We start from the raw sequence: 25,731 nt of genomic DNA, 5'->3' as shown, positions 1-25,731 counted from the left end.
CAGTAGCAGTTAAAGTTCCCCACCAACACAGAACAGGCACAGCATGCAGCCGCAGCCGGTGTCAGAGGTTAGGGGAGAGGCAGGGTGGCTGGGGGGAGAAGACGAACAACGGGAATAAAGATTTTTAAAAAGCCATTATCTGCAGCCTTCTGCACCGCCTTGTTCTGCTCCTCTCGAGGCTCCACTGCAGGCAGAGACTCCCAGACTATCCTTCGGCCAATCCTGAAGCTGCTCTCACACATGACAGGAGCTTCAGGACTGGCCTGAGCGCCGATTTTTTGTGTTCCCAGGGAGACTAGGGGCCTGTGCTTTGCTGTCTCCAATCCAACAATGCAGCTGGGTTGGAGAGAGCATCAATGCGTATGACGCTTTGGCTGGCCTGAGACGGCAGGCCAAACCGTCAGCGGTTGCTGTTGAAGCGGGGGAACCGGATTTCAGTCTCGGCAACAACGCTCAATATCCTGTGATTCTGGGCAAATCACGTAATCTCCCTGTGCCTAACAAAAATGAATGTGTCCTCATGTAACGAAACTGGTGCTATGTAAAGCGCTCTGATACCCGATATCTTCGGATCTAGTTCGCGCTATATAAAACTCTCTAAAAAAAAAAAGCCTAACTGAATGCAACAGTTTTTTTCTACTGGTCTCATACAGCACTTGTGATGAGGCCTGATAAAGTCTGTTTGTGTTCTTACTCACAGGGGACGAGCATCTATCTGTTCTAGGGTGCGGCCACTACTGATTTACATATGGCTGGTTTCTATCCAAAATGGCAGAGACACTATAACTTTGGACTGGAAGGGCTTCGATTCATTCGGGCATTTCATCCAATTTTCGTCAGGACTTTTTTTTTTAAAGAAAGGGCTAACACCCACCTACTCCCTCCATTAGTTCTTGTGCTACTCATCCGTGGGCACTTTTTTTTCTATTGGGAACATTACAGTAACGTTTTGGTTCAACAAGTCTGCTTTTTCCTGGAAGAGCTGAAACATTCGCAGCAAGGGACGCCCTTGTCAAATGTCCTTGGCTTTCACTTTCGCCTTTCAGCAGCTCGCGCTCTCCCTCTCTCCAGGGTCAGTGCAGCATCGATTTCTGGAACCTTCGGAGACCAGACATGCCTCTATTGTCTAAGCCAGGGGTCTCCAACCTTTTGTGTAGTGTGAGCTACTTCTGGTCAGTGAAAATCATCGTGAGCTACTAAACTCCAAGCAACTCGCGCATTTTTCGAGCGACCTCCCCCGCCCAGTTTTATTGACGTTAAGCCTATTTCTTCAGAGCCCATGGGCCCCATACTGTGGCTTCAACACAATAACACTGAAAGAAACAACTTTTTTTCCCTTTTTTCCTGTGCACTGCCTTCTGCAGCACAGTGAGCCAAAAAGCTAAAGCACAAGCCACAACAGTGACAACAAAAGCACAAGCCGTGCAAGCGGAGGCTGATGCTTGTCGGAATGGGACAGAAAAGAGGTTCTGGCACCAAATTAAAAGCAGCCCCATAATCCGTGTCTGATGGCTCACTGCACTAAAGCAGCCACTGCAGGGGCCTGTGCTTGACCTCATGGTCACAGGTTTAAATCCCAGCAGGTCCACTCATCCTTTCCTCCATTTGAGGTCGATATAATGAATAGCCTTGAGTTGGGTAACAATAAACATCTGTTATTCAGCCCCAGGACAACTTCTGGTGATCGTGTGCTTTGCAACTAGACCTGTTATGTTATTAAATATAGGGCAGGCAAATTAAATAGATAAAAAAAAGTGTCCCACATTTGAAAAATAAGTAAAACTTAGACATGTTGTATGACGGTGTTTTTCAAGGTATGGAGGACTACTTGGCTATTTGTGCTTGCAGCAGGCAATGTTTGGTACTATCAGAAAAATTTACAATAAAAAGCAGCCCACCAGCCAATAAAATAGGAACACAAATAGCCAAAAACCCACAGACAAGTATTGGCACAGACTACCAACCAAAAAAATTGTCACACAAACAGACCACAAAACAACCATACATAACATCCTGAGTGGCCACACGACACCATGAAACAGTCAAGGCCTCACTGTGGAGAGGCCAGAGCTGGGAAGCCAGAGCTGCCTGTGTCCCTGAAGAGCACACAGAGGCCAGTGAAAAGGCACATTGTGGTCCAGCCCACCTCGGGTTCAGTCAGCACAGGCTCAGAATGGACCAGCTTGAGAGGTGCTTCCGGCGCCCTCTTCCTGCCCCATGCCCATGCTATCGCCCCCTGCACCCTGCTCTCTGTCCTCCCCTGCTCTCACTCCGTGCTTCCGGTACCCCTTGTCTGTCCGGTTCTGTGCCACAGGACCCTGCCTCTGTCCCACTCCCTACTCACTGCATATCCATGGCTAAGGTCCCTGCACCTGTACCTGCCCTGCTCACCACTGTCCTCTATCGCTGCACTCCCCCCTGTCCCTTGTTCTGCCCAACATGTCTGCCTTTCTGTCTCTGCTCCCTGTCCCAACCCCTGCACTCTGTCATGGCTCCCGGACACGCTCCCTGTTACTGCACCTTGCCCATGATCCCTGCCCCTTCTCTAACCCTACCCTGCCCTTGCTCCTGTCCTGAGCCCTGTTCACCGTCTCTGGCTCTCCCTCACTCTTTCTTGCCCCCCTCTCTCCCGGTCTACGCCCTAAGTCTGTCGGTGACATCTCGACAATCTTCTCGTCGAACCCTCTGTCTCTCTCCATCCCCACTGTCTCTCCCCAGCCCCTCTCTCTCCTCCTACCCCTACTGTCTCCACCAGCTCCCTTCTCCGTCCTACCTCTCATGGTATCTCTGCACCTCCACTGTCTCTCCCGAGCCCCTCTCGTCTGCTCCTCACTGTCTCTCTCCGCCCCAACTGTCTCTCCCCAGCCCCTCTCTCTCCCCAGCCCCCCTCTCTCTTGCTCCTCGCGGTCTCTTTCAGTACAGCTGCGCCTCTCCCTCTCTCTCATTCCAGCGCCCCAGTCTCTCCCAAGCACCACTGTCTCCTCCTGCCCCTGTCTGTCCTGCCCCTCACCGTGTCTCTCCAGCGGGGTCCAACTACGAGGGGTCCTTCCTCCTCTCAGCCGGAGGGTTGGACACTGGGAAGGTTTCCTTTAAGTATGTTGCGATGTAGCGCATAGCACTCGTCTCCCAAGCCTGATCGGGGTTCTAGGTTCACTCCTCCCCCTTTGTGTTGGCGTGGCGGGGGCCTCCAATTATGAGCCCCTCTCCCCCCTCACCACACCTTCCGGTATATTTTGACTGCCAGAAGAGCTGGCTCTAGTCCGCTGCGGGTAGACAGTTTCTGAGAGGCTCAGCCCCGCACGGACCGGGAGATATCTTTGCGGCCGCCGGGTTTTACTTGGGGGGGGTGGGAGGGGGTAAAGCTTGCAAAAGCCTGTGCCGCGGCCTATAGTGGGGGGGGGAGCTTGCAAAAGCCCGCGCCGCGGCCTATAGGGGGGGGGGAACAATGCCGGTAGAGCACTGGGGGCTGCCCAGGGTCTCTGGGCCTCCGGGTTTGTGCCAAAGCGGCCGCCTGTGCCTCTGATGCATCGCGTTGGGAGGTAGATTTTTCGGAGGTGAGTCCGTGCCCTTAGGGCATTTTCCCTCGACTTGCACATTGCTTCGGCCCTCGTCACCATTCCACTGTTCCTCCCTCTCGCGAGACTTTAGCAAAGGAACGTCATCCTCTTCGGCCCGCCCCACCCCATCTAAGCGCAAGCCAATTGGAGCAGTTGCGGTGGGTGAGGGCGGGCAACAGACACGGAAATAAGCCTGAACAGCGCAAAATGAAATGAATGGGCTAATAAATTGAGCAGCACTCGGCGAGCTACTCACAGGGTCTCGGCGAGCTACCGGTAGCTCGCGATCGACCGGTTGGAGACCCCGGGTCTAAGCATTGAGCCACTGGTTGATGCTTCAATGTTTTAAACGGCGCCCTCTTCTGGTGGCCCCCAAATCAGCCTTTTCTTAACCCGTTGCACAGGAAGGTGCCATGAACCCTGGTGCAATGAAGGAAAATGGCCCATGGACTTTTGTTGGGGTAGTAAAATACTGTCAGGATTCAATGAGCTCCGGTGCCACTGCACCTGTTGCATCAATGGTTGCTACGACCCTGTTCTCAGTCCTTCTCATACCGCTCTCTTTCTCTCACTCCCAGGGTTCGCCTCTCACCTTCGTTCCCTCTACGTATGTCCCTCCTCCTCACCTACAGCCGTCCACCCCCTCTCCCCCTCCCTTCTCTGCACGTCACGTGCCCCGCCTGGGTGGCCCACTCTGGTGCGTGACGCAAAGGGCGCTGAAGGACTTGACCGTGGGAGTTGAGAGCTCGCGTGACTTCTCATGCCGCAGCCCGGCAACCAGACGCCTGGACCTGGTGCAGGGGCCGGCACTTGACTAAGCTGTTTTCTTTTTTTTTAATTAGCTTTTAGCTTCCCGTTGGAAAACCGGGTACTAAGCTAAAGGTTAAAGGAATGCAATTAATGCATTAACCTTTCCGAGGCACTGTGTGCAGAAGCCTCACAGTAGCCCAGAGAGAGACCAGTTATGTCGGAGGAGAGCTCTTGAGAGACACTGAACCAGTAGGGAAGGGGTGAGGAAAAGAAAGGTGGGCGAGCCTGAATGCGGAGATAGGGCCAACAGGGATTTATGCTGGCAAGAGTTAATACTAATTGCCTTTTAACAAACCAACAGGCGCACCCAGCAGGATGTATGTCATTACAAACCATACTTTTACAACGCATACCTTTACAACGCATTTTTTACACCGCAACATCCATTACAACGCATTCCATTACAACGCATGCCATTACAACGATTTCTTTGAAACTACCTTTACAAAGCATTCCACTACAACGCATTCTACATTTACAACGCATACCATTACATTGCATGTATGGTAAGTATTGGATAGTGTAGGGGTAAAAATTACTATTCTAACTCCAGGGGGGTGCAACAGTAGGGTAAGTGTTGGATAGTGTAGGGGTAAAAATTACTATTCTAACTCCAGGGGGTGCAACAGTAGGGTAAGTATTGGATAGTGTAGGGGTAAAAATTACTATTCTAACTCCAGGGGGTGCAACAGTAGGGTAAGTGTTGGATAGTGTAGGTATGCGTTGTAATGGTATGCGTTGTAATGACTGCGTTGTAATGACATGCGTTGTAGTGGTATGCTTGTAATGGCATGCGTTGTAATTGATGTTGCGTTGTAAAAGTTTAGTTGTAAAGGTAGTGCGTTGTAAAAGTTGCGTTCTAAGTGTTGTTTCCCCGCCCAGCACATTGATTGTGTGAGGGCGGAGCTTGTACAAAACGTGTCACTGATTTTGGCACAGTAGGTGCTTATACATTTTTCAAAGAGCCCACCCAGGGCATGCCATTATATTCAGAATCTCAAGGTGGTCTTGTGCTCGGAATCCTGAGCTACATGACTCACTTCCTGGGGAGGAACCAATAGCAATGGGCTGCCACTTGATTGGCTAGCTCCATTAGTTTCCGCTGCAGTTCTTCTCTTAAGCTTCTGTTTGGCTCTGATCTTTCAGGCTCTTGAGATGCTGTACAGGGTTCAGTGTCAGAAGGATGCATACTTTACTCTTCAAGAACACACATTACACGTATAGTAAGTAAGGTGAAGGCGTGCTAACAGATAATCATAGCACTTCAGATGGTGGCGTTCCCACGGCTGCTGCTGCGGTTCAGCTGGGACGCAATTCACACTTAGCACAGAAGACAAAGATAGTGTAGAGAAAAAGAGGGTGATAAAAAGAAGAACAAACAAATGAAAGAAGGAAATACAGGGACAAAATTGCGAATGAGCTGACAGAATGAGACATAAGAATTCAAGGCAGTCCATGGGACGCATTAAAATGTGGCCAATAAGTGATTCTGAGGTGCTAGGGCTACAAGTCATTTGGTCTTAGCATGTGAACAAGAACCCCTATGGTTGCCCTTTATACACTAACATGCTGCAGTATCAACCCTGACCATAATATTATGTAAGAGATACAAGCTTCTAACATGAAACACTCTACCAGACAGAGAGCAGACTGCGGCTATACAGGAGACCACCGAGGGACATTCCATACATCCCTTCATTATGCCCAGTACTTGGCAGTCTGCAGCTCACGGCCACACCTATTCGTGCAAAAGTAAGTGCTTGTACGATGACAGGGAATAAAATACTGGTCCATGGAAGAGACAACAGTAAGCACAAAGAACTTATGGGCTTTTCTCTACATACGACACAGGCTGTCAGGAATGTTGCACCGCTGGGTGAATGTACACAGATGCATTTATGCAGAATGAATTCTGTTCCATGTTCTCATAAAAAAGAATGCAAATTTTCTAACACAAATGCTAGAAAATAAATTTTATTTCTTAACTTAGTTTCAGTGCGTAACGTACATACCAAGCATCTTAGAGGAGATAGATCAAGTTCAGCAGTATTCAATGCTGCACACCTGCATGCATTCAGCTGAAACAGTCAAGCAAACCTTGCTAAATGAGCAAGCACCCAAAAGGCAGTAGGCATGCTGTTTTAGGACAGACTTTGGGGCTCATTATGAAGATGGACGTGTGTCGGATTTGGGACCGGGCACTCATGAGGCGGCCACCCCACACTACAAATTACGATACGACCGCCACCATGGCGGTAGCATCACCTATATTTTGCATTGTGGCGGGGATGCATTCAGCAGCCCTGTCACAATACAAAATTTAAGGCACTTGCATTTCCCTGAACTACGTGGCAGGCACTGTGCCTGCCACATGGTGCTGGGCCAGTGCCCCTGACCCAGTCCCAAGGATCAAGGGGGGCCCGCTACGAGCCCCCAAATCCATTTCCGCCATTCGTTTTGCTAGTTTGGCCACCGCAAAACGAATGGATGAAAGGGATATCCTAATCCCTTCGGCCATCTTTACGTCCGCCACGCATTCCCAATGATAGCCCCTGCCATCATGATAGGGCGGGGGAAAACAGTAGTATGATGGCAGAAGGCCCGCCACCGAACAGCTGTCGGTGGAGGGCCTTCCGCCATTGTAATGAGCCCCTAAGTTCTGCAGCACATTGTTGAAGAGCCCAACCCGTACTGAATAAGAAAGAGTTGAGTACATTCAAGTGTTATAAAGAAAGGGTCATTAGGTGGCTATGAGTTTAAAGTACTCTTTTATCTTTTTAGGAACAAACTACTGTCAGTGCTTTTTGCCCCACTGAAGTGATCCAACCACCAAGCAAATTCAAATGAACTACATAGTCTATTGATCATACTGGACCCAACAAGACTGTGCCGTTTTCCAATTAGTAAGTAAGTAAGTAAGTAAGTAAAATTTTATTGTATATGGTTAATAAAAACCTTTACAAAAAGAGAGAATTTAAGAGAACTTATTCCAATAAAATAAATAAGAATACATCTACTGACATGTGACCATTTCAGAGTACAAAAAAAAAAAAAAAGTCTATCTTTCATTGTTTGGCTTCAAAGTCTTTTGTTTCAGTGAGACTTTGTATTTTGTCCCATTGGTTGCCTCATTTTCGTTTTTCATCAATAGGAGGCTCACTTTCTGAAAAAAACGGGTGGCCCTGCAGGCTATCTGCAGCTGTTCACTGTTCAGTACTAACATGACTGCCGACCGGCAAGTTCTAATATGGAAGAGGCGGAATATTTGAAGTAGATAATACCGTCTCAGGTTGCTCAGAGCGGGACAAATGCACAAGACGTGGATCAGGGATTCTTCTGTCAGACCGCAAAGTCTGCACAATGATGTTGGCCAAGTTTGCCGCCATGCCGGGATCTGGTCTTTTGTGGAATAGGTTCCCAGACGCAGACGTAATAGCATTTGTTGCGTTGATGGTGTTATGTAATTGACTAGGTACGGTTGTGGAATGCTTCTGTCGTACGTGGCCAGTACCATCCATCCGTGTTTTTTCTTGGCCAATGTTGCTTTGTCAGCAATCCTGGATTTATGTTTCGCCGCACTATTGGCCGCTTTTTTAAAGGCCGCAAAGGTATGTTCATTGTTCCACGTCTGTTGCATGTCAAGATTTTCCAACGCTTCTTCCAGTGTTTTTATCCATGCCTTTTTTCCTTTGGTTTGATTATTGATTTCAGTCCAACAGTGACCCATCAGTGTGTCCGCTTGTGCTGCTCTTAGTTTCCAGCACGTTTTTATTAGGGCGGCTTGTCTTGCGTGAATCTGGTTAAGTAATCCGAATTCAAGGCGTACCTGCGCCTGTGATGCAAACTTCGGAATTTGGTAGAGGTATTTGATCAGCGCTGACTGTTGGAGATTCAGGAAATTCGCATCTTTGCCTCTGTATAGGTCGGAGCCATACGTGAGGGAGGGTAAAAATTTGGCAGCGATCACTTTCAGCAAGTATTCGTTAGATGGACATATTAGTTTTGTTTTTAGTATGTTTAGGGCAAACCGCAATTTGATTGCCTGAGATTTTCTGTACAAGGTGTGTTCTTTTAGTGACCATCTTGAATCAACAAGTACTCCCAGATACTTATAGGTGAGACATTGCTCTATGTTATTTCCCGTGATGTGCCATCTGAATGTTTGCTGCCCTTGGTGAGACGCGAAGCAAACCACTTTTGTTTTTTTATAGTTGAATTGCAGCCCATGCGTGCTGGTATATTTATGCAACTTTGTTATAGCGCGTTGGAGACCCAGCGGGGTCTGGCTGCACAGGACAATATCGTCGGCATACTGCATACACCTTATTTTGTGTTGGGCTAGTTTTGGTGGATCGCTTTGGATCTCTGAGATGCTCTTGTCAAGGCCCGCAGTGAAGATGTTGAAGAGGGTGGGGGCTAAAACGCATCCCTGCTTGAGCCCAATTCGGGTGGGGATTTTTGATGTTGTCCTGTCCCCATTACCGAGTTTTATCTTGACCCAGGTGGATGAGTATAGATTTATAATGGCCCGTAACAACTTCTGGGGGGTACCCCAGTTGGCCATCTTTTCCCATAGTGTCTCCCTTGGCACTGTATCGAACGCCGCTTTTAAGTCAACAAAACAGGTGTACAGTTTTGTTGAGTTGGCTTTTGCTCTCTCGACAAGAAGGTTGAGTGCTGTCAGATTGCATAAGGTATTGGTTCCAGGCCTGAACCCTGTTTGGGTGATTGGAAGGATGTTGTTACTGTTGATCCAATCTTCCAGCGCAATCAGGAGATTTGATGCGTATACCTTGGCCTCTACGTCAATGAGCGCGATCAGTCTGTAATTCGCTGGATCTGTGCGCGCTCCTGCTTTGAAAATTGGGTGCAAAATACTCCCTCTCCATGAGGAGGGAATGCTTCCTGATTGGAATGCATGATTGTACAATGGGGAGAGATATTCTGCCCAGAACGAGTGATCTTGTTTGAAGAGCCCATTAGGCAAGCCATTCGGGCCTGGGGCACCTTTTGGCCTCAGTTTGTTCAGGACCATTTGGACTTGGCATTTCGTTATCCAGGTTCCTTCAAAGGTATGGTCTTCCTCATGCTTTTCTGTCAATTGGATGATGAGAGGGTGTTCATTCCTTACTTTCGCGTCGGTCCTTTGAGACTGCTCTAGATGGTGTATCCAGTCTTCCTGTAATATGTTTGCATTAAAAACTAGGGCTGCTCCGTTGGCTACTTTGTTGATTTCTGCCCAGAATTTCCTGTTGTTGTTAGATTTGCTGGCTTCTATTAGTTGTTGCCAGATTTCTGTTTGATATTTTTTCTTTAGAGTCCATACTTCTTTTTTGTATATTTGCCTTAGATTATGTATTTGCTGCCTGATGTGGTCACCATTCTTGGGGTCTTTTCCTTTGAGTTTTCTGAGTTCCTGATTGAATAACCTTTTTTTTTTCCCTATTGCACCCAAGTGAGCTTGTTGTGACTGACAAGGTTTTCTTTTGTTAATTTGTTTTTGTTGACCAAATTTGTCGGTTAGGAGTGCAGTCATTTTTTCCCAGTTTTCTTGATATGCAACTGGGTTTGTTGCCTCGTCTTCTGCCGACATTAGTTTCACATGAACCATGATTTCACCAGCGTACTTTCCGTTCCATGCTAATCGCTTAAGATTATAAAGGGTCAATTAAAAACTAGAGTGATATTTTCTTGCCTGCAGTCCCTGACACACTTTCCTATTGGCTCTGAAGAAGCTCCTGACACTGTACATCAAGCAAGACACATGTTGGCTGGGTTCTAGGCCTATTCTTGTGAAATAAAAGCTTTATCTTCCCTTAAGTGCAGGCCACTGGGATGTATCCTCAAACTCACTGCAACTTTTTGAGCACTGTATTAATCTAGGAGTGCTGTAGCTTCTGCTTCAGAAAGTACAAACAGGTCTTGTATATTCATTGGTTTGCAAGCGGAGCAGCCGTGAGGAAGCCAGGCTGTGATCCTCCATCTTAGAGGTTCAAATCAGTCCTGCGGTAAACCGATTTTTCCATCAAATCCCATGAGGTGGCAAAATGCCTAAATTTGCCTTCTCAAATTCAGGCTGGCAAATGTAGGTGTGAAAGTACCTAGAACTCAAACCGCACAATAGGTTGAGCACCTCAAAATTAAAGTGATTCAAGTTTGACCCGAACCTGTTCTCCCGAGACTTGTTGAAAAAGACAGACATACTATACATTTCAGATAATTGTTTAGAATATGTTTAATACCTGTTAAAAACAAATTGCAAGGATGGACATGGCTGAGCCTCAGCACAGAGTCATACTGGAGGAGTTTAGTCCAGGGAGGGGTAATGTTATTTGCACGACGCGGTCGACTATTGGGCCACATCCCTTCGGTGAGACAGCGAATGCAGACCCTCCTGCAGTCGTATATAAATTGACAAATGTGCATCTGTAAATACTTGTTCCTAAGTCTGGATTGTGAATCTGTTTCGGTTTGTGTGAGCATTTTAATGGTTCAGTGAATGTATACTCCCTTCTTGGCTTTAGAGTTAGAGCTATTTTTCTCACTCACCCACACCGGAGGAGGGGAACATCCATGACAACGCGGTCAAAACACCGCGCTTCCATTACCACGCGTCTTTTACAACACAAGTCGTTACCACGCCTTGCGCTAGAGGGCGCTCTAGACCAAGGAATAGTAGATTTACTATTCCAACACCTTCCCTACTGTACGTAGGCTGGTGTTGGAATAGTAAATCTAACTATTCCTAAGTCCAGCACCCTACAGCGCAAGTCGTGGTAACGAGTTGCGTTGTAAAACCTGCGTTGTGATGTACTGCGATCTAAAAGATCGCGTTGTAACATCATACAACCCCTGAGGATCACAAGTGATGTCATCAAACCCCAGTCTTGTGGTTACAGAAAACTCTTCTCATACTATTACTTTTAGTAGAACGGTATTCAACTCATATTTATGTAATAGTCCAATCTTTGTTTTATATTGGATAATAGTAGCATCTGTTCTTTGCATCTCTTAGAAGATACAATGGTACAAGATGAAGTGAGAGGAGAGGAGTTGGCCTAACTGCTAGGGCGCTCGACCTCGGACCAGGGGATCTGGGTTCGAGTCTCGGTAATGACGCCAAAACCTCCTGTGATTCTGGGCAAATCACTTAATCTCCCCGTGCCTAAAATGAATGTGTGTCTTCATGTAACCTAACTGAAAGCTTGGTATAATATTAAAAATTAAAAGCATGATGGGAAAATATAGTTTGTTTTCATAAAGGTTTTTTTTGCTACCTAGCCATTTTGATACTGTAATAACCCGGCAATTGTTTGATATATATATATATATATATATATATAGTTCGTCAGTATGTTTTGCTAATTTTAGAACTTAAAACTGCAAGCTAAGTTTGCACCAGAGGCCTTATTGACATGTTCTTTGAGTGCTTGGCCTGGCACGATTGTTCTCCCAGTCCCCCGAAGACGTGTATCTCCCTCTGACTGTACATACCATGAAGGCTTCCACAGACTAGGGTGTTATTTGCCACTTGTTCTTTCTCTTATTCCAGGGTTTCTGTGGAATTAAATAGTACTATCTCCACTGGTCACGAGAATCTAGAAAATCTGATTTAAAATGTTTTCATTTGTCTCCAAATATTACATTTACTTTAGTGACACCCTTGAATATTAGGTAGTGTTGTAAGGAGTGTAGGCATCATGGTCCTCAGAAATACGCCTTCCTGATTAGTTCTGCCAGTAGGAAAGGGTTGAAGATTTCCCCTTTCATTACAGACTTGCCTACTAGCAACCAAAATAAAATTATGAGGTTATTTTATTTTTACTTGGTCCTCCATTTGTCTCAGCACACCACTGAGGCCTTGAGATGTTGTTTTAGCTCTAATACAGACCGGAACCATAGTGTTTTCCACGTAAGCATCCCTTATTAAAAGGTGAGCCTACTTGTGTTAATTCTTCTAACATGAGTGACAAGCCAGACAATTGGGTCAGTGACAGCTCAGCTGTTGTAACAAAGTCATTTTACTGTGCTGTCTTGGTCTACTCAAAAACATACTTACAATGTTGAGTATGGGCTCCTAAATCTGTCCAAAGTATCCTATATTCAGGAAATTATGGGATAGGGAGGATACAGGCAGTTCTCGCCTCTCTCTTCATTAGAAATTTAGGCCATAGACAAACCTATAGAAAGCATTCAGGCCAACGCTGGGGAAAGATGGGCATACTAGGGGCTTAGGCTGAATACGAAGGGCAATACTGAAGGCAGGCTCTGCGTGAGCCTTGTTGGCCTTTCAGTGGCATCCGCTTGTCAGCAGTTCTCCCAGCTTGGCTACAGGCAAAAACGACTGTCTGCTGCTAAAGTTGAGGTGCACCACAATGGTCAACCCAATGTGTTTACCGCCCTAGCCACAACATACCAATCACTTTTTCCGCCTAGCTTTTAACTCCTCCCACGGTTACCTCAAGATGACCTTTAGCACTCTACATTTTCATGTTATTAACTGACATATACTACTTTTATATGACGAATACAATTTTTTTTAAATATTCATTTTCGTTTTGCTTTTTTCTGTTGTAAACCGGAGAAGCATGGAGGAGTAATCCTCGACCCACCATTACTATATTTCTTCATGGATGAAATAAACATCTAAAATTACAGGTGAGTGCAGGCTGTTTTGCCTCACTTTCATCGAGCGGAATGCGTTGAAGTAACAGAGTGGCTAGGTCAAGGGGGTACTGTGCAACACTACAAGCCCACTGTGATATAAACAGAAACCATCATTAATGTGGGAGCTGCCCTTTAGAGCCTTCTTCACTATAGAAAAGTGTCTCTGTATGCAGATGAGCGATAAACCTAAGAATGCCAAGGAGCTCAAAATTTGTGTTTTTTTCAAGCTTAGACAGGTGCGGTTGGTAAACATCCTTTACAACGCAACTTTTACTACGCAGTGCCTTTACGACGCAACTTTTACAACGCAAACCATTACAACGCATTGCGCTGGAGGGCGCTCTAGGATAGGGAATAGGTTTAATTTACTATCCAACACCTTCCCTACTATCCACGGGGACTGGAGTTGGAATAGTAAATTAAACTATTCACTATCCAGCGCCCCAAAGCACTATGCGTTGTAAAGACATGCGTTGTAAAAACCGCGTTGTAAAGGCATGCGTGGTAAAAGCATGCGTTGTAACGTCATACATCCGGTGCGGGTATTTATTTAGTTGACGTTCACCTTTTTTTTTGAGGAAGTTGTTATCCATAAGGTTCACCTTCCGTTGGAGCATCATTCTACCAACGTCTGAGAAGAACAAGAAAGTAGCAAGCAAAAGTGTTTAGGCCGCAGGAAGCCTGACCATAAGTGTCAAGGCAAGATTTTATTTGTGTAATTAATTAAAATTGTTACAAAATTCGCATGATAAAATTGCAATACAATTTTTTAAAAAAATGACCATAAGTGGTTAAACCTACCTTGGAAGGACAGCTTCAGTCGGGGGATGATGGTACCACTGCCAGTGTAGCCCACGCCCGCGAGGCTGAGCCAGCATAGGACAGTCCATAGAAGAGCCATTGCCAACTTCCCTATTCCGCTGTCAGCTCCTCTCGGTTCAAGAGTACATGCAAACGGGTCTCGCTGTGGTCTCCACCCTTCGGGGACTAGAATAAAGGAAGGAGAATGGAGTTAGATATCAGGCGGTCACAAAGATCAAACAAGCAGATTTTGCTGCATTTTAATAGCTTATCACACTTGAGGCAATCTGTAGCTAAGCACAGCGTAGTGTGGCAAAATGTTAGGTAAATCAAACCTAGAGCCGTAACTTGTAACTGATATCCTATACTATAACCCCTGAACCATGACTACTAGCTCATACCTTTTATCACATCTGCAGTTCTCTACACACTAATTCTGACCAACTACTTCCAGGGCAGTTTATCTATTACAAACTCATACTTTCTGTTTTGCAATATTATGTAGCATGAACTTGGCCAGAGGGCATTATAGCAATTTACATGAGCACCAGATTAACCTACAGTGATTTGTTGCTAAGGCTTCAGTGAAATGTACCCGACTCAAGCCTCCCACTGTAACTGAGGTGCCTCGACTAATGACACACGCCTCCAGTCCACTAGCCACAGCCCCCACGCCTCTGCTGATAGTCCAAGTTTAGGTAAATGTGGCAACCTAAGGGACTGGAACCACAAGCACATGGAATGAATCACTAAATGCCTACCTAGCTCCACCTGACCTGCAAAAGAACTGGTACCCTCTACCCAGTAAAAAGTATAAAAATGCTTTTTTTGCTTATTTTGATTAAAATTATTATAAACATTACAATAAAATAGTAACAACAAGATCAACCCGTAATTAATCAAAGGCACAGCAAAACCAAACAACAAAATAAGTTGGCAGATGGCAGTTGCCAAGGTCACTTTCGTCAAAATGAAAAACAATGGTCACAGTAAGCACTGATGATAAGTTTACACAAGTTTAGTGGAATGCATCACAATATAATCTACTTCCCACTGAAACTGGGCACACTTGTTCTCATTATTTAACATGAATTGAATATATTTTGTTCATAATGCCTTGCCCCAATAGTGTGGATCCAGTATGCGCAGCTCACCTACTATAAGATCCTTTTGGAAACCCTTAAAAGACTGTCCATAGGGAATATTTGGAGGATTGCCAACCCTTGTGAAGGGAAAGACAAGCAATTGTGATATCCACCCCCTACTCGACATACAACTTTTAGGGCATATCCTGCTCAGTGTTCAGTTAACCGCTAATCCATGCCGAAGGTTTAGCTACACTAACAACCCCGGACAGTCTCTCAGATAGTACTTTGTGGAGCAATAGCTCGAGAGGCCTGAACATTGACCCTACTTGCTACATGTTCCCAAGCTGACTGTGCACGTGGGAAGTCTGGGAGTAAATACCCTGATGACTGGCTCATTTACCTTGCATCCTTACCAAAAACCTTGCATTTAAAATTGAAGTATACATTTTTCATCCACCACCTGTGAAGCTGTGCTCATGCTGGTCCAGCCCCAGTGGTTTGCTGCAAGATTGTTCTGAACCACACATTGGATACCGCCATCAATTCTTGCAAGGCTGAGCAATAACCAGCAACCAGCGGCCAATGTGCCCCAACTCCTGTCCGTGTCCCAGCACTTCCCTATGTCCCCCCACAAAATCCAGTCCTAACATCTAATCACAGATGCAGACCCTTCTAATCCCAGATGCAGACACAAAAGGGTCTGAGCTGTTGTTGAGAATATTCATATTCCTGGAAATAAATGGAAGGTCGGGGATTCCTTAAACCTAAGCCAGGGCCTCCAAAGTTTCCAGGACAACCCAGTACCTGGATCACAGTTCCAGTAAATAGTCTAAATATTGGCATATATTCACCTGTCAGTCTTTGGCTAACTGCACAACATTCAGAAATGGCTTTAAAAACTCATAGGAGACCTTGAAGTACTCCCACTGTCTGTGCCTTCACCCCTTCACCCACACTGTGTTTTTCAGCCCCCTAGTTGGCCATAGACCTTGGTGTTTTATGATTTCAGCACAGAGGACAGTTCCAGTGCTATTCATAGTGCTAAACGTCTATGGAGTAACGGAACCCCTGTAACGAGGCAATACCAATATTCATGAACAGGAAGCATAACCCATAAAATGTGAATGATTCAGATGGATAGCAGAAGAATGAATGAACTAGTGCACTGGACGACACAGGATGCATGAGTCAATAAACCACTGGTTTGATGTAAAGTAAAAAGTGAATGATTGAGTAAATAGATGTAATAGGTGAGCAGTAAATGCATCAGTAAACTTATCATAAATCTGAAAAAAACTTTGCGCATGAAGTGATTAGTGAATGGCTGGAATGAGAGAGATGATGACTGACTGACTGACTGACTGGGGGTATTTGTAGAGCACACTAGTGCCAAGGCGTCATGGCGCTGAGTAAAGTAGTTGCGCATAACGATGACTAGTTTAAAGCTGAGAAAAGAGCCATGTTTTAATTTCCTTCCTGAAAACCAGTTGATTTGGTATCATTCTCAGATGTACAGGGATTGAGTTCCAAAGCTTAGATGCCAGGAAGGAAAAACGTTTTCCTCCACACCTTGCTCTTTTTATCTTGGGCAGTTTGACAAAGCCAAGAGTGGCTGACCTTAAGGAACGCGTTGGCAGATAGCGGGAAAACAAGGATTGTACATCCTCAGCCCCACCACCAAACAAGGCTTTGTGTGCCAGACAAAGTGTCTTAAATCGACACGTCGCCGGACTGGAAGCCAGTGGAGTTGTTTGATACCGTTTGATGTGGGGTGGTTTAGGTAGTTTAAGCAGCACTCTGGCTGCCGCGTTCTGAATTGATTGAAGTTTAGCAAATTGGGCAGCACCAGCTCCTAGATAGAGAGCATTATCGTAAACAATTTTAGAAAGAATCGTAGCAATTATGCCTGTTTTCTTCAGGAAGAGGGGAATGAACGGGAGGATCTTTCTCAGGCCTTTTAACAAAAAAAAAGCAGGCCAATGACACTTGGTTAATATGAGCAGCCCAGGTCAGATCTTTATCAAACGTAAAGCCAAGGTTCCTAGCTTTGTTCACTGGCATGGGACAAGCACCGGCTGTAGTTAAAATGTAAAATGTGTTGTATTTGTATAGCGCGAACAGTCACCCGTAAGTATCCCGGCGCTTGTACTCCTACCACAAGGGAACCCCTCCTGGCTTTTCCTTGTGAGGTGTCCACTCCTGGGCATCCCATGGTGAAACCAGGCATCCCTTGTGTATCGGGGGCCGTTGTGGAGACTAAGCAAGCTATTGCCCAGAGTTGCAGCGTGGGGCCCATGCTTAGATTCAGCACTGAGGCGAGAATATCCAGTCAGAGGAATTTAAGCCCGATCCCGCCGAGGCGGGAATCGAACCCTGGTCCCTGGCCAGCACTCTGCATCAAGGTCTGCCGCTCTAACCATTGAGCCACACTTCTCCACTTAGTTGGCCACCAAAGCTGATTCCAAATCGAGACTTTCTGATCAAACTCTAAGACTTCAGTTTTGTCAGTATTCAGCTTTAAAAAGTTAGAATTCATCCAGGTCATCAGGGCCGAGGTGCACTTGGAGAATTCAGCTGCCATGACATCCACCGATTGGGTTACAGACACTATGAGCTGAGTGTCATCAGCATATGACACCAGAGTGAAGCCATGGCTTTTTACTAATTTTGCCAAAGGTGGAACATAAATATTAAATAGTGGAAGAGATCAGGCGGAGCCCTGAGGAACCCCACCAGGGAGCAAAAATTCCTCTGACTGATATCCCTCCCAAAAAATTACTTGTTTCCTAGACGATAAGAAGGAGGTAAAGAGGTCAAGAGCTGTACCACTAATACCTACATCCTGTAACCTTTGTATTAATACCGCATGACTCACGGTATCAAAGGCGGCTGTTAGATCAAGCAGGACTAATATAGCCCTTTCTCCCTCATCCATAACCTTGCATTTTTCCTCTGCTGCCATAATCAATGCTGTCTCCATAGAGTGTTTTGCACGGAAGCCTTGTTGTGTGTTATCGAGAATGTTATTGATCTCTAGATAAGATGTTAATTCAGGGTTCATGGCCTTCTCCAAAATGTTGGCAGGCATAGGTAAACAAGAGATGGGACGATAGTTTTTCTCGTCTAGTGGGTCCAGCTTAGGTTTTTTTAAAAGGGGACGAATACAGGCTTTTTTCCACAATGTTGGATAAACTCCTGAAGTCAGAACTTGATTTATTGCAGGAGATAATGAGGAGCTTATCTCCTCTGGGGCCACATGTAATACATACGGCGGGCAATGGTCCAAGGGAGAGCCCAATTTAATTTTTAACAGCAGATCCGCCACTTTCTCCTCTGCCAGGGATGGAAATTGCGATAAACCGCAGTGCGTGACCCTGATATCAGACTGCGCAAAAGCATTTCCAACTGTGTCCTTTGCTTCTCTTGAAAGGCCGTTATACACAGACTAAACCTTACTTTGAAAGAAACTGGATAATTTGTCTGTGAACTTTTGATCTAATGTGAAAATCGCAACCCGCGGGCACTTCAGTAATGCAGAGACTGTTAGAAACAGTTCTTTTGGAGAGTTTGGGCCTCTTGAATTTTGGTGGTAAAATAGGCAGTTTTAGCCTGAATAATTGCATTATTATATTCTCGAAGCGCCGCATAGTAATCTTTCTTTTGTGCAACATCATATTGTGACCTCCAAGCACACTCTTTTTGTCTGCATTTGATTTTAGCTAGTTTGAGATCTGCAGAATACCATGGGGTTGAAGCCTTTTTCTGTCGTAATCTTAAAATTCTTTCTGGTGCTACCATATTAGCAGCTCTATATAGCCAGTTATGAAATTCCATAGCAGCTTGATTTGCATCAGTTGAAATCACAGGCCTGTCATTAAGTACAGACACAAAATCATTTTTTTTTACTGACTTCCATGCACGGTGTTTGCCAGTCAGAGTTCTGATTCTCCGTCCATTGGCTGCCGTTACTAATGCAACGGTGAAATGCACCGTAGGATGATCGGACCAGGTGAGAGGACAGATTTTTTTTACCTTTATCCTAGGTTTATTGGTGCAAATGCCATCGAATGTGTGTCCTGCTATATGTGTAGGCTCACAGACAATTTGATTTAATTCAAAACTAGCAAGTTTGTCTAGTAAACAGGTAGTATCAGAATTATTGTTGTCTTCCAAACGAAAATTAAAATCTCCTAATATGGTGAAAAAGTCAGAGTCTAGGCAAGATTCCAAGTATGTCTGAAGGGAGACCGAGAAAGGGGATCTAGGGCCAGGGGTCTGTAGATTAATAGGCCTGAAAATGTTTCTATATTGTTAAATTTTAACACAAAAGACATTGCTTCAGCGCCAACTATAGACTGAGGAGAAATCATAACTGTGTAGAGAGATCGATAAATTATCGCAATTTGTCCGCCCTTTGCCCCTGTTCTATCAATATTGGCAACTACAAATCCATTAGGAATCACTAAATGCCAGTCAGGATCACTATTTTCATTTTCCCACGTTTCAGTTAAAAAAACAATATCCGGATCCTCGACTTGATGAAGCCATTCTAAATAGCATTTATGTATCACCATAGATCTGGTATTAAGTAGAATACGCCTGATAGGCTTTGGATTATTATTTGTGGATACCAAGGTTTGTACCACTTGACCACTTGACTCGGCATTGTTCTCATGCAGTGTGTTGTTGACATTAGTGTTGTTAAGTGTTTGTTCACCATTAATTGGCATCATCGAGCCATAGGCTTCCCAACCACAGAGATTGCAGCAAGAGGGCGCAGGAGGGGTAGGATGAGCAAAGTATGCAGTCAGTGAATAGTGGATTGAGTGGACAAATGAATAGCTAACATAAATAGAAATACAAAGTGTTCTGATGTAGATTCCCAGAGATCACAGACAGAACTATCAGGAGCTCTCATCAGTTTCCAGCTATGCACGAACACTTACAATTCACCCATCTTTCAGCAACAAATATTCCTACTCTGCCTGCTACTTACACCAACTCACAGATCCTGGTTGTGAAGGAATCTTCAAACCTTGGGGACGGAGCTAGCAAACTAAATACCACTCTAAGGCGGATATTGATGCAATGTGATTTCTGCCTAGTGCTCTGAATGTCAGAGTGAAGAAATTCAAATAAGGGCAGGAAAGTGGTGGGAGTAGCTATCACTCTTTTAACCTCTTCTCAGTTGAAGTGGCCTTTACCTCCAAGTGTCCCGCTGGTAAATATATACCACTATACTCTTTGAGGAGAGGTCTATAGAGATAGGCCAAACAAGGGCCTATCACAGCAGAGAGCATTTTAGCGAGAAATGGCAAAGCTAGCAATCCCATTTCCAGATGGTGTAGTTCCAGGAAATTGAAAGCCCTTCTAAGATGGCGACCGGAGATGCTGACTTTTCCAAAAATCATTAACCTCCTTACCGATTTTGTCAACTCCACAACCAGATCTAAAAAAACAGTGAATAACAATGAATCAAATCACACTGTATGGCCCTGCTCACCCTCCATATTAATAGATAATGAGGAAACCTTAGACCTCACTGAAAATATTCAAATTGCAGCCTCATCAGCCAAGAGTGACACAATTGCATTAAGATTTGAAAAACTGCCAGGTGTGTACGAGGTTAATGATAAGCCTAATGACAAACAAAGTGATTTTATTAAATAAATCACAAACTGGAAATATCCCAATGAAAAATACAACTGTGATATGTGTTGAGACATAATGAGAACATTCAAAGAGCTTAGAAAACAAATTGCTTGAAATGTGACCAGAAAGCTGAATTCCATAATATTGCATGCCACTATGCAAAATGCAGCGGTAGAATAAAAAAGAGGAGAGCTAGGATTCCTTTGTAGCTTCTGTGACCTTATGTTCGGAACAAAAATTGGAATGTCGAGACATGCAATACATGCACACCCCAAAGCAAAAAAAATTGCTAGCCTCCCTGCTCCAGCAAGCTGCAAACCATCAAATCTATGGTCAAAAGAAGAAATATTGCTCCTTGCTGAATTGGAAAAAGTGTACGAAAACAAAAGAAATAAATAAATGCGCTCATGGTTCTCAATTTTGACAGTAAAAACGGAAAACAAATTGCAGAGAAACGAAGGGATAAAAGAGAAAAAAGTAAAAAACCTGAAACTGATGTGCAGCAAATATCCTGCAATATTGAAAGTGATTCCAATGATGAACCTGAAATTTCAGTGGAAATAACAAAAGAAAGGTGTAAAGACTTTATCAGCAGAAAGGCAGCGCCTAAAATCACTAACTTTTATGATATAAATGACATAATATCAGAAGCTCAAAAATACTCTAAAAAACCTGAAACGTCACAAAGCTGCTATGGACATGATAGAAGAAATTCTGATTGATATATCAGAAAATCCCAGTACTATACAGTCAATCGCAATGAACATCCAAATGAAATCAGTAAAGAGCTTATGAGCACTGCTCAATATGAGAATCGCAATTACTCAGTCCAAATGAACATATCAAAAAAGAAAAATGAAAGACTTAATAAATCACATAAGAAAAGCTATGCAATATTAAAGGACAGCTATTTGGAATACCAGGCAATGTTCAGGAAAGACAAAACGAAAATTGCCAAAATAATCACCAACGGTGCAGAAGATGCCAGAGAAGTGCCATTGATATCTTTCAATATTATAAAGACATTAATGAAAAAGAAAATAAGAAAAAAAATTAAATTAATATCTATTGACAGAATACAAGAAGAATGGGATTTCAAATGTCTATGGAAAGAAATTACACTTTCTAAAAGATCTATACATTGTTCATAATAAAAGAACCAAGGATGCTGCCCAAAGTATTATCCACTTAGTTAATAATGAGGTGAGTCCCACAATGCATAAAAAAGAAAGAACTGTATGATTCTAATTCCAAAGAATATACCAAACAATGAGCTTAAAAAAAGCAATTGGGAATCAATTACAATCTGTACATCATTCATGAAGCAATTTACAGAAATACTGACCAAAAGACTCACCCCCTTCCTTAATATGAATACAAGACAACAAGGCTTCATAGAAGTGAGAGGATGTCTTGAAAACCTGACACTACTTTAGACTATCAAAAAGGGCCAAAAAAGATTAAACACTCTCTTGCAGTTGTGTTCATAGACATTTTAAAAGCAGTTGACTATGTCAGCCCTGGTAATATTATACCGATCTCGAGAGACAATGAGCTCCGTCACACATTCAAGATATAATAAAAGACGTCTACACAGATTCATCAACATTCTTCAAGAGTAAAAACAATTAATCTACACCAGAAATAACAATGAAATATAGAGTCAAAAAGCGTGACTCACTATCCTTACTGTTGTTTAACATTGCCATGGCTCTTCTAATATGTTATCTTCAGAAAAATGGCAAGGGCTTCAAATTTGGATCAGATGGACTTATTGAGCAAATCACAGATCTAGTCTTTCCTGATGAACTAGCAGTACCCAGTAGCACATGGGAAGGAATGGGTTCTAATTTGAAGATCATTGAAAAAATTCAGCAAAATAACAGGCCTAAAACCCAATGTGAAAAAGGCACACATATTTTTTCATAGATCATCATGAAGTCAAAATCCTGGCGAATAACTACAAACCATGGCAATTGAAAACATGCATCCAGGTGAGAGTGAAGGATACCTAGGATTGAACTTTGATCCTCACAAAAGTCGTACACAAAACAGCAAAAAAAATGGGGTACTAACAGGATGGGCTCATAATCTTGACAGTTTACCACTCAAGCCCATGCAAAAGATTGAAATATAATGTCAATACCTTGTTCCAAAGCCGTCATGTAAGCTAGAAATGGCATGCACAGAAGCAAAGACTCTCATTGAGTTAGACCAGACAATTAAGAAATATGTCAAACACTTCTCCACCTATCTACATACACATGTGATGGTTTCCTCTTCTTGACAAGATCATACAGAGGCCTACATATACCAATTCTGTGTACAACAGCAAATATCAACAAAATCAACAATCTATTATATCTAAGAGAAACTCCAGGACTGTACATTGTTCCCTTGTGTATGTATGCAGGGATCTAATAAATGGTATCATTGATAATATCATCAAAATTCATGAACTAAACATATTAGACATTAGATTACTAAGCTATGATCTGCAATTGTTAGCATCATATGACTGGTGAAAAGAAGAATTTGAGGAATAGAAGAATAGAAGAATCTCCCTATACAAAGAGATGGCATTAAATATCTAGAAAACAATCCAACTTCAAATTTCTGGAAATATATAGCTGTGCAGATGCTGAGAGTGAATGTCTTATACACTAGAGAAACCATTTCCATGGGAAGAGATTGAGCATTCTCTAATTGCAGATACTGTGAAGATGTATGCAAAACAACTGCTTATTTATCAGGTACATGTCCAAAAACAAAGGACATAAGAATAAAAGGACACAATACAATTCTGGAACTTCTCATTAATAGAGCGAAATGATGTGGTTGGAGGACATATAGGGAACCGCATATCAAAAATAGTCAGTGTGAATTAAGGAAACCTTATTGTAGTGTTCATCACAGATGGTACTGCTGTGGTAATAGATGTCTCAATCCGATATGAAAATTCACAAAATTCTCTTGAACAAGCATTTCAAAGTAAAGTAAACTACTGCCAGTGTTTATCACAAGAAATTAAAAATCTCTCAAACTGTTCCACTGTAAAATGTAATGGTTTCATGGTGGGGTGTCAGGGTATTTGGCCTCAATGTAATGACATTGCTCTAGCTGATCTTAAACTACAAATGTCTTTCCCGTTCAAGAAGAATCTTTACCTGACTACTTTATTGGACATTTTAAAAATGTGTCTAGTATTCATAGACAACTAACTGATCAGCTCAACACTCTAATGTACACTGCATTGTTAACACATTTTTCTTCTCAATTATTATTCTATTCTAAGAGTATTTATTTGTTTGACACGTAAAATTCTGTTATAGTAACAATGTTAGGAGTTGAATCATACTATTGAAAATAGTTAATACTTAACTCTTAGATTTATTATTACAATAGTTTTGTGTGTAAATTTAGATGAAGTAATAAAAATGTATCAATCAATCAATCAGGGGTTTTATAAAGCGTGCTACTCCCTTGTGAGGGTCCCATGACATATATTTCTTGTAATTGCTTACTTATAATTAGTACAGATCATATCAATGCTTGTTAATCATATGTTAATTATACATTACTTTGCTCAGGACATTTGTAGCTGATGATCTAGAAGTGAGGCAAGACATTGCCAATTTATATTGTTAGAGAGGTACTGGAGGGTGTACTGTCTCTATCCGATATGTTATTCATGTTCCTGTTAGGATAACTTTAAGCATAGTTGTATTCCGTAACAAACGTTGTGTTGTTGGAAGCAAGACTGATTTGATGCTGATGGGCAGCAATAATCACCCAGCAGGAGCCATCGTGAGGTGGTACAAGAATAGTCTATGCCTCACCATCTAATTAGTGATGTGCATGAATGGGTTAACTAGATTCTCACTGTCTTTAGCTTTTAGCAAGTTTCATAGCTGGTGGTTTGAGTCAGTTAACCCTCACTATTTGCCAACATGCTGTTGCTTTGTGTTATCGATGAAAAGTTCTTCAATAGTACGCATTGCTTGTCACTGGGTTCAGAGAAGGCTGTGTGATGTTTCTTCCTGTAATCTCACAGAAGTGTCAATAAGGGTGTCGGGTCATGTGTGTGACTCCTTTGATTCCGGTTACATGACACTTTTAAGTTCAACACAAACGCTTCTCCCATTGGCAGATTCTTCACATGAAAGGGCACATGACAACTGAAAAAGGCCTTGGATATGTCGCGGATGGAATATATCTATTACTGGGTTTTACAACAAGTATATTCTTAGGTCTATTGCAAGCCACCTCCTTTCCTGCAGAAAGGCAAATCTCAGACCTGCACTGTTTATCTCGCCACCTTTATTTCATTTATGATATGCTATTGTTTTATTTCCCAGTAAAACATTTTCTATGTTTGGTGGTAACATATACAATTTTATAAATAGAGCGGAGAAGCCATGACAATTTTGATGGAACATTTTTTGTGCACAGTGAAGACAGCAGAGATGGAGAAATGACGACTTTGTGGAAACTGTTGTTGAGGTCTGTGGTCACCACTTTGCCCACATCAAAGCTCAAGGCTGTGAGAGGATGTCAATTAAGCTGAGGCTCTCTATAAATGGATGGCTGCCAGTGAAAGTGATGGACTGCCTGACTGAGCATTGGGGATGGGGCTGATGTGAGACTGGATGTGGGAGATGGTTCTGATATGAAACTAGTATTGGAAGGTGTTTGACGTCAATTTAGGGAAATAACGAGAATTCTTATAGACTACTTATAGACAGGAGGAATGTTCTCATGTGTGGGAGATGAGCAGACACCAGGGTACCCTTATACCACCCTGGCCAGGCATCCAATGGTGTTATCCCACTTGTCAAAGGAGTCCAGGAGTGCCCTTCCCAGAAACATTCTTCAAAGAAACCTTACACACAATATTAAACAGGTCCCAAAATGTAAATACACCAGGTTTTGGTACGTTGTATTGCAATATTTTTCAAGTTTAGAAAGACTGCAAAAAAGAGCAACCTGCATTTGCAGCGCAAACTCAGTTTGCTTCTTCGAGCTTATTACTGTATGTCAACGGTGCCAGCATTTAATTTTTTTTGTTCTCTTGATAGTATGCATGGTGTGCTTCTGCTAATCAATTAACGATCTTGCACTTGACATTTTTCGATTCCTGTGCTTGCAATAAATTA

The 25,731-nt window shown here is 43.3% G+C and overlaps 1 protein-coding gene across 2 annotated transcripts in view; it reads right to left on the bottom strand.

The window, feature by feature from the left end:
* Positions 1-25,731, bottom strand: part of LOC147692604 (semaphorin-3B-like) — a 525,181-nt gene that overhangs the window by 132,030 nt on the left and 367,420 nt on the right. For both annotated transcript variants that reach the window (XM_086938809.1, XM_086938808.1), the window contains exon 2: positions 13,836-14,021. In XM_086938809.1, coding sequence (XP_086794935.1) covers positions 13,836-13,935 — 100 coding nt within the window. In that variant the 5' untranslated portion in view covers positions 13,936-14,021. The remainder of the gene's footprint in view (positions 1-13,835; positions 14,022-25,731) is intronic.

Source organism: Lissotriton vulgaris, chromosome 9 (assembly GCF_964263255.1).
Source record: "Lissotriton vulgaris chromosome 9, aLisVul1.2, whole genome shotgun sequence".
NCBI lineage: Eukaryota > Metazoa > Chordata > Amphibia > Caudata > Salamandridae > Lissotriton > Lissotriton vulgaris.
This window is presented reverse-complemented; position numbering and strand designations above follow the sequence as displayed.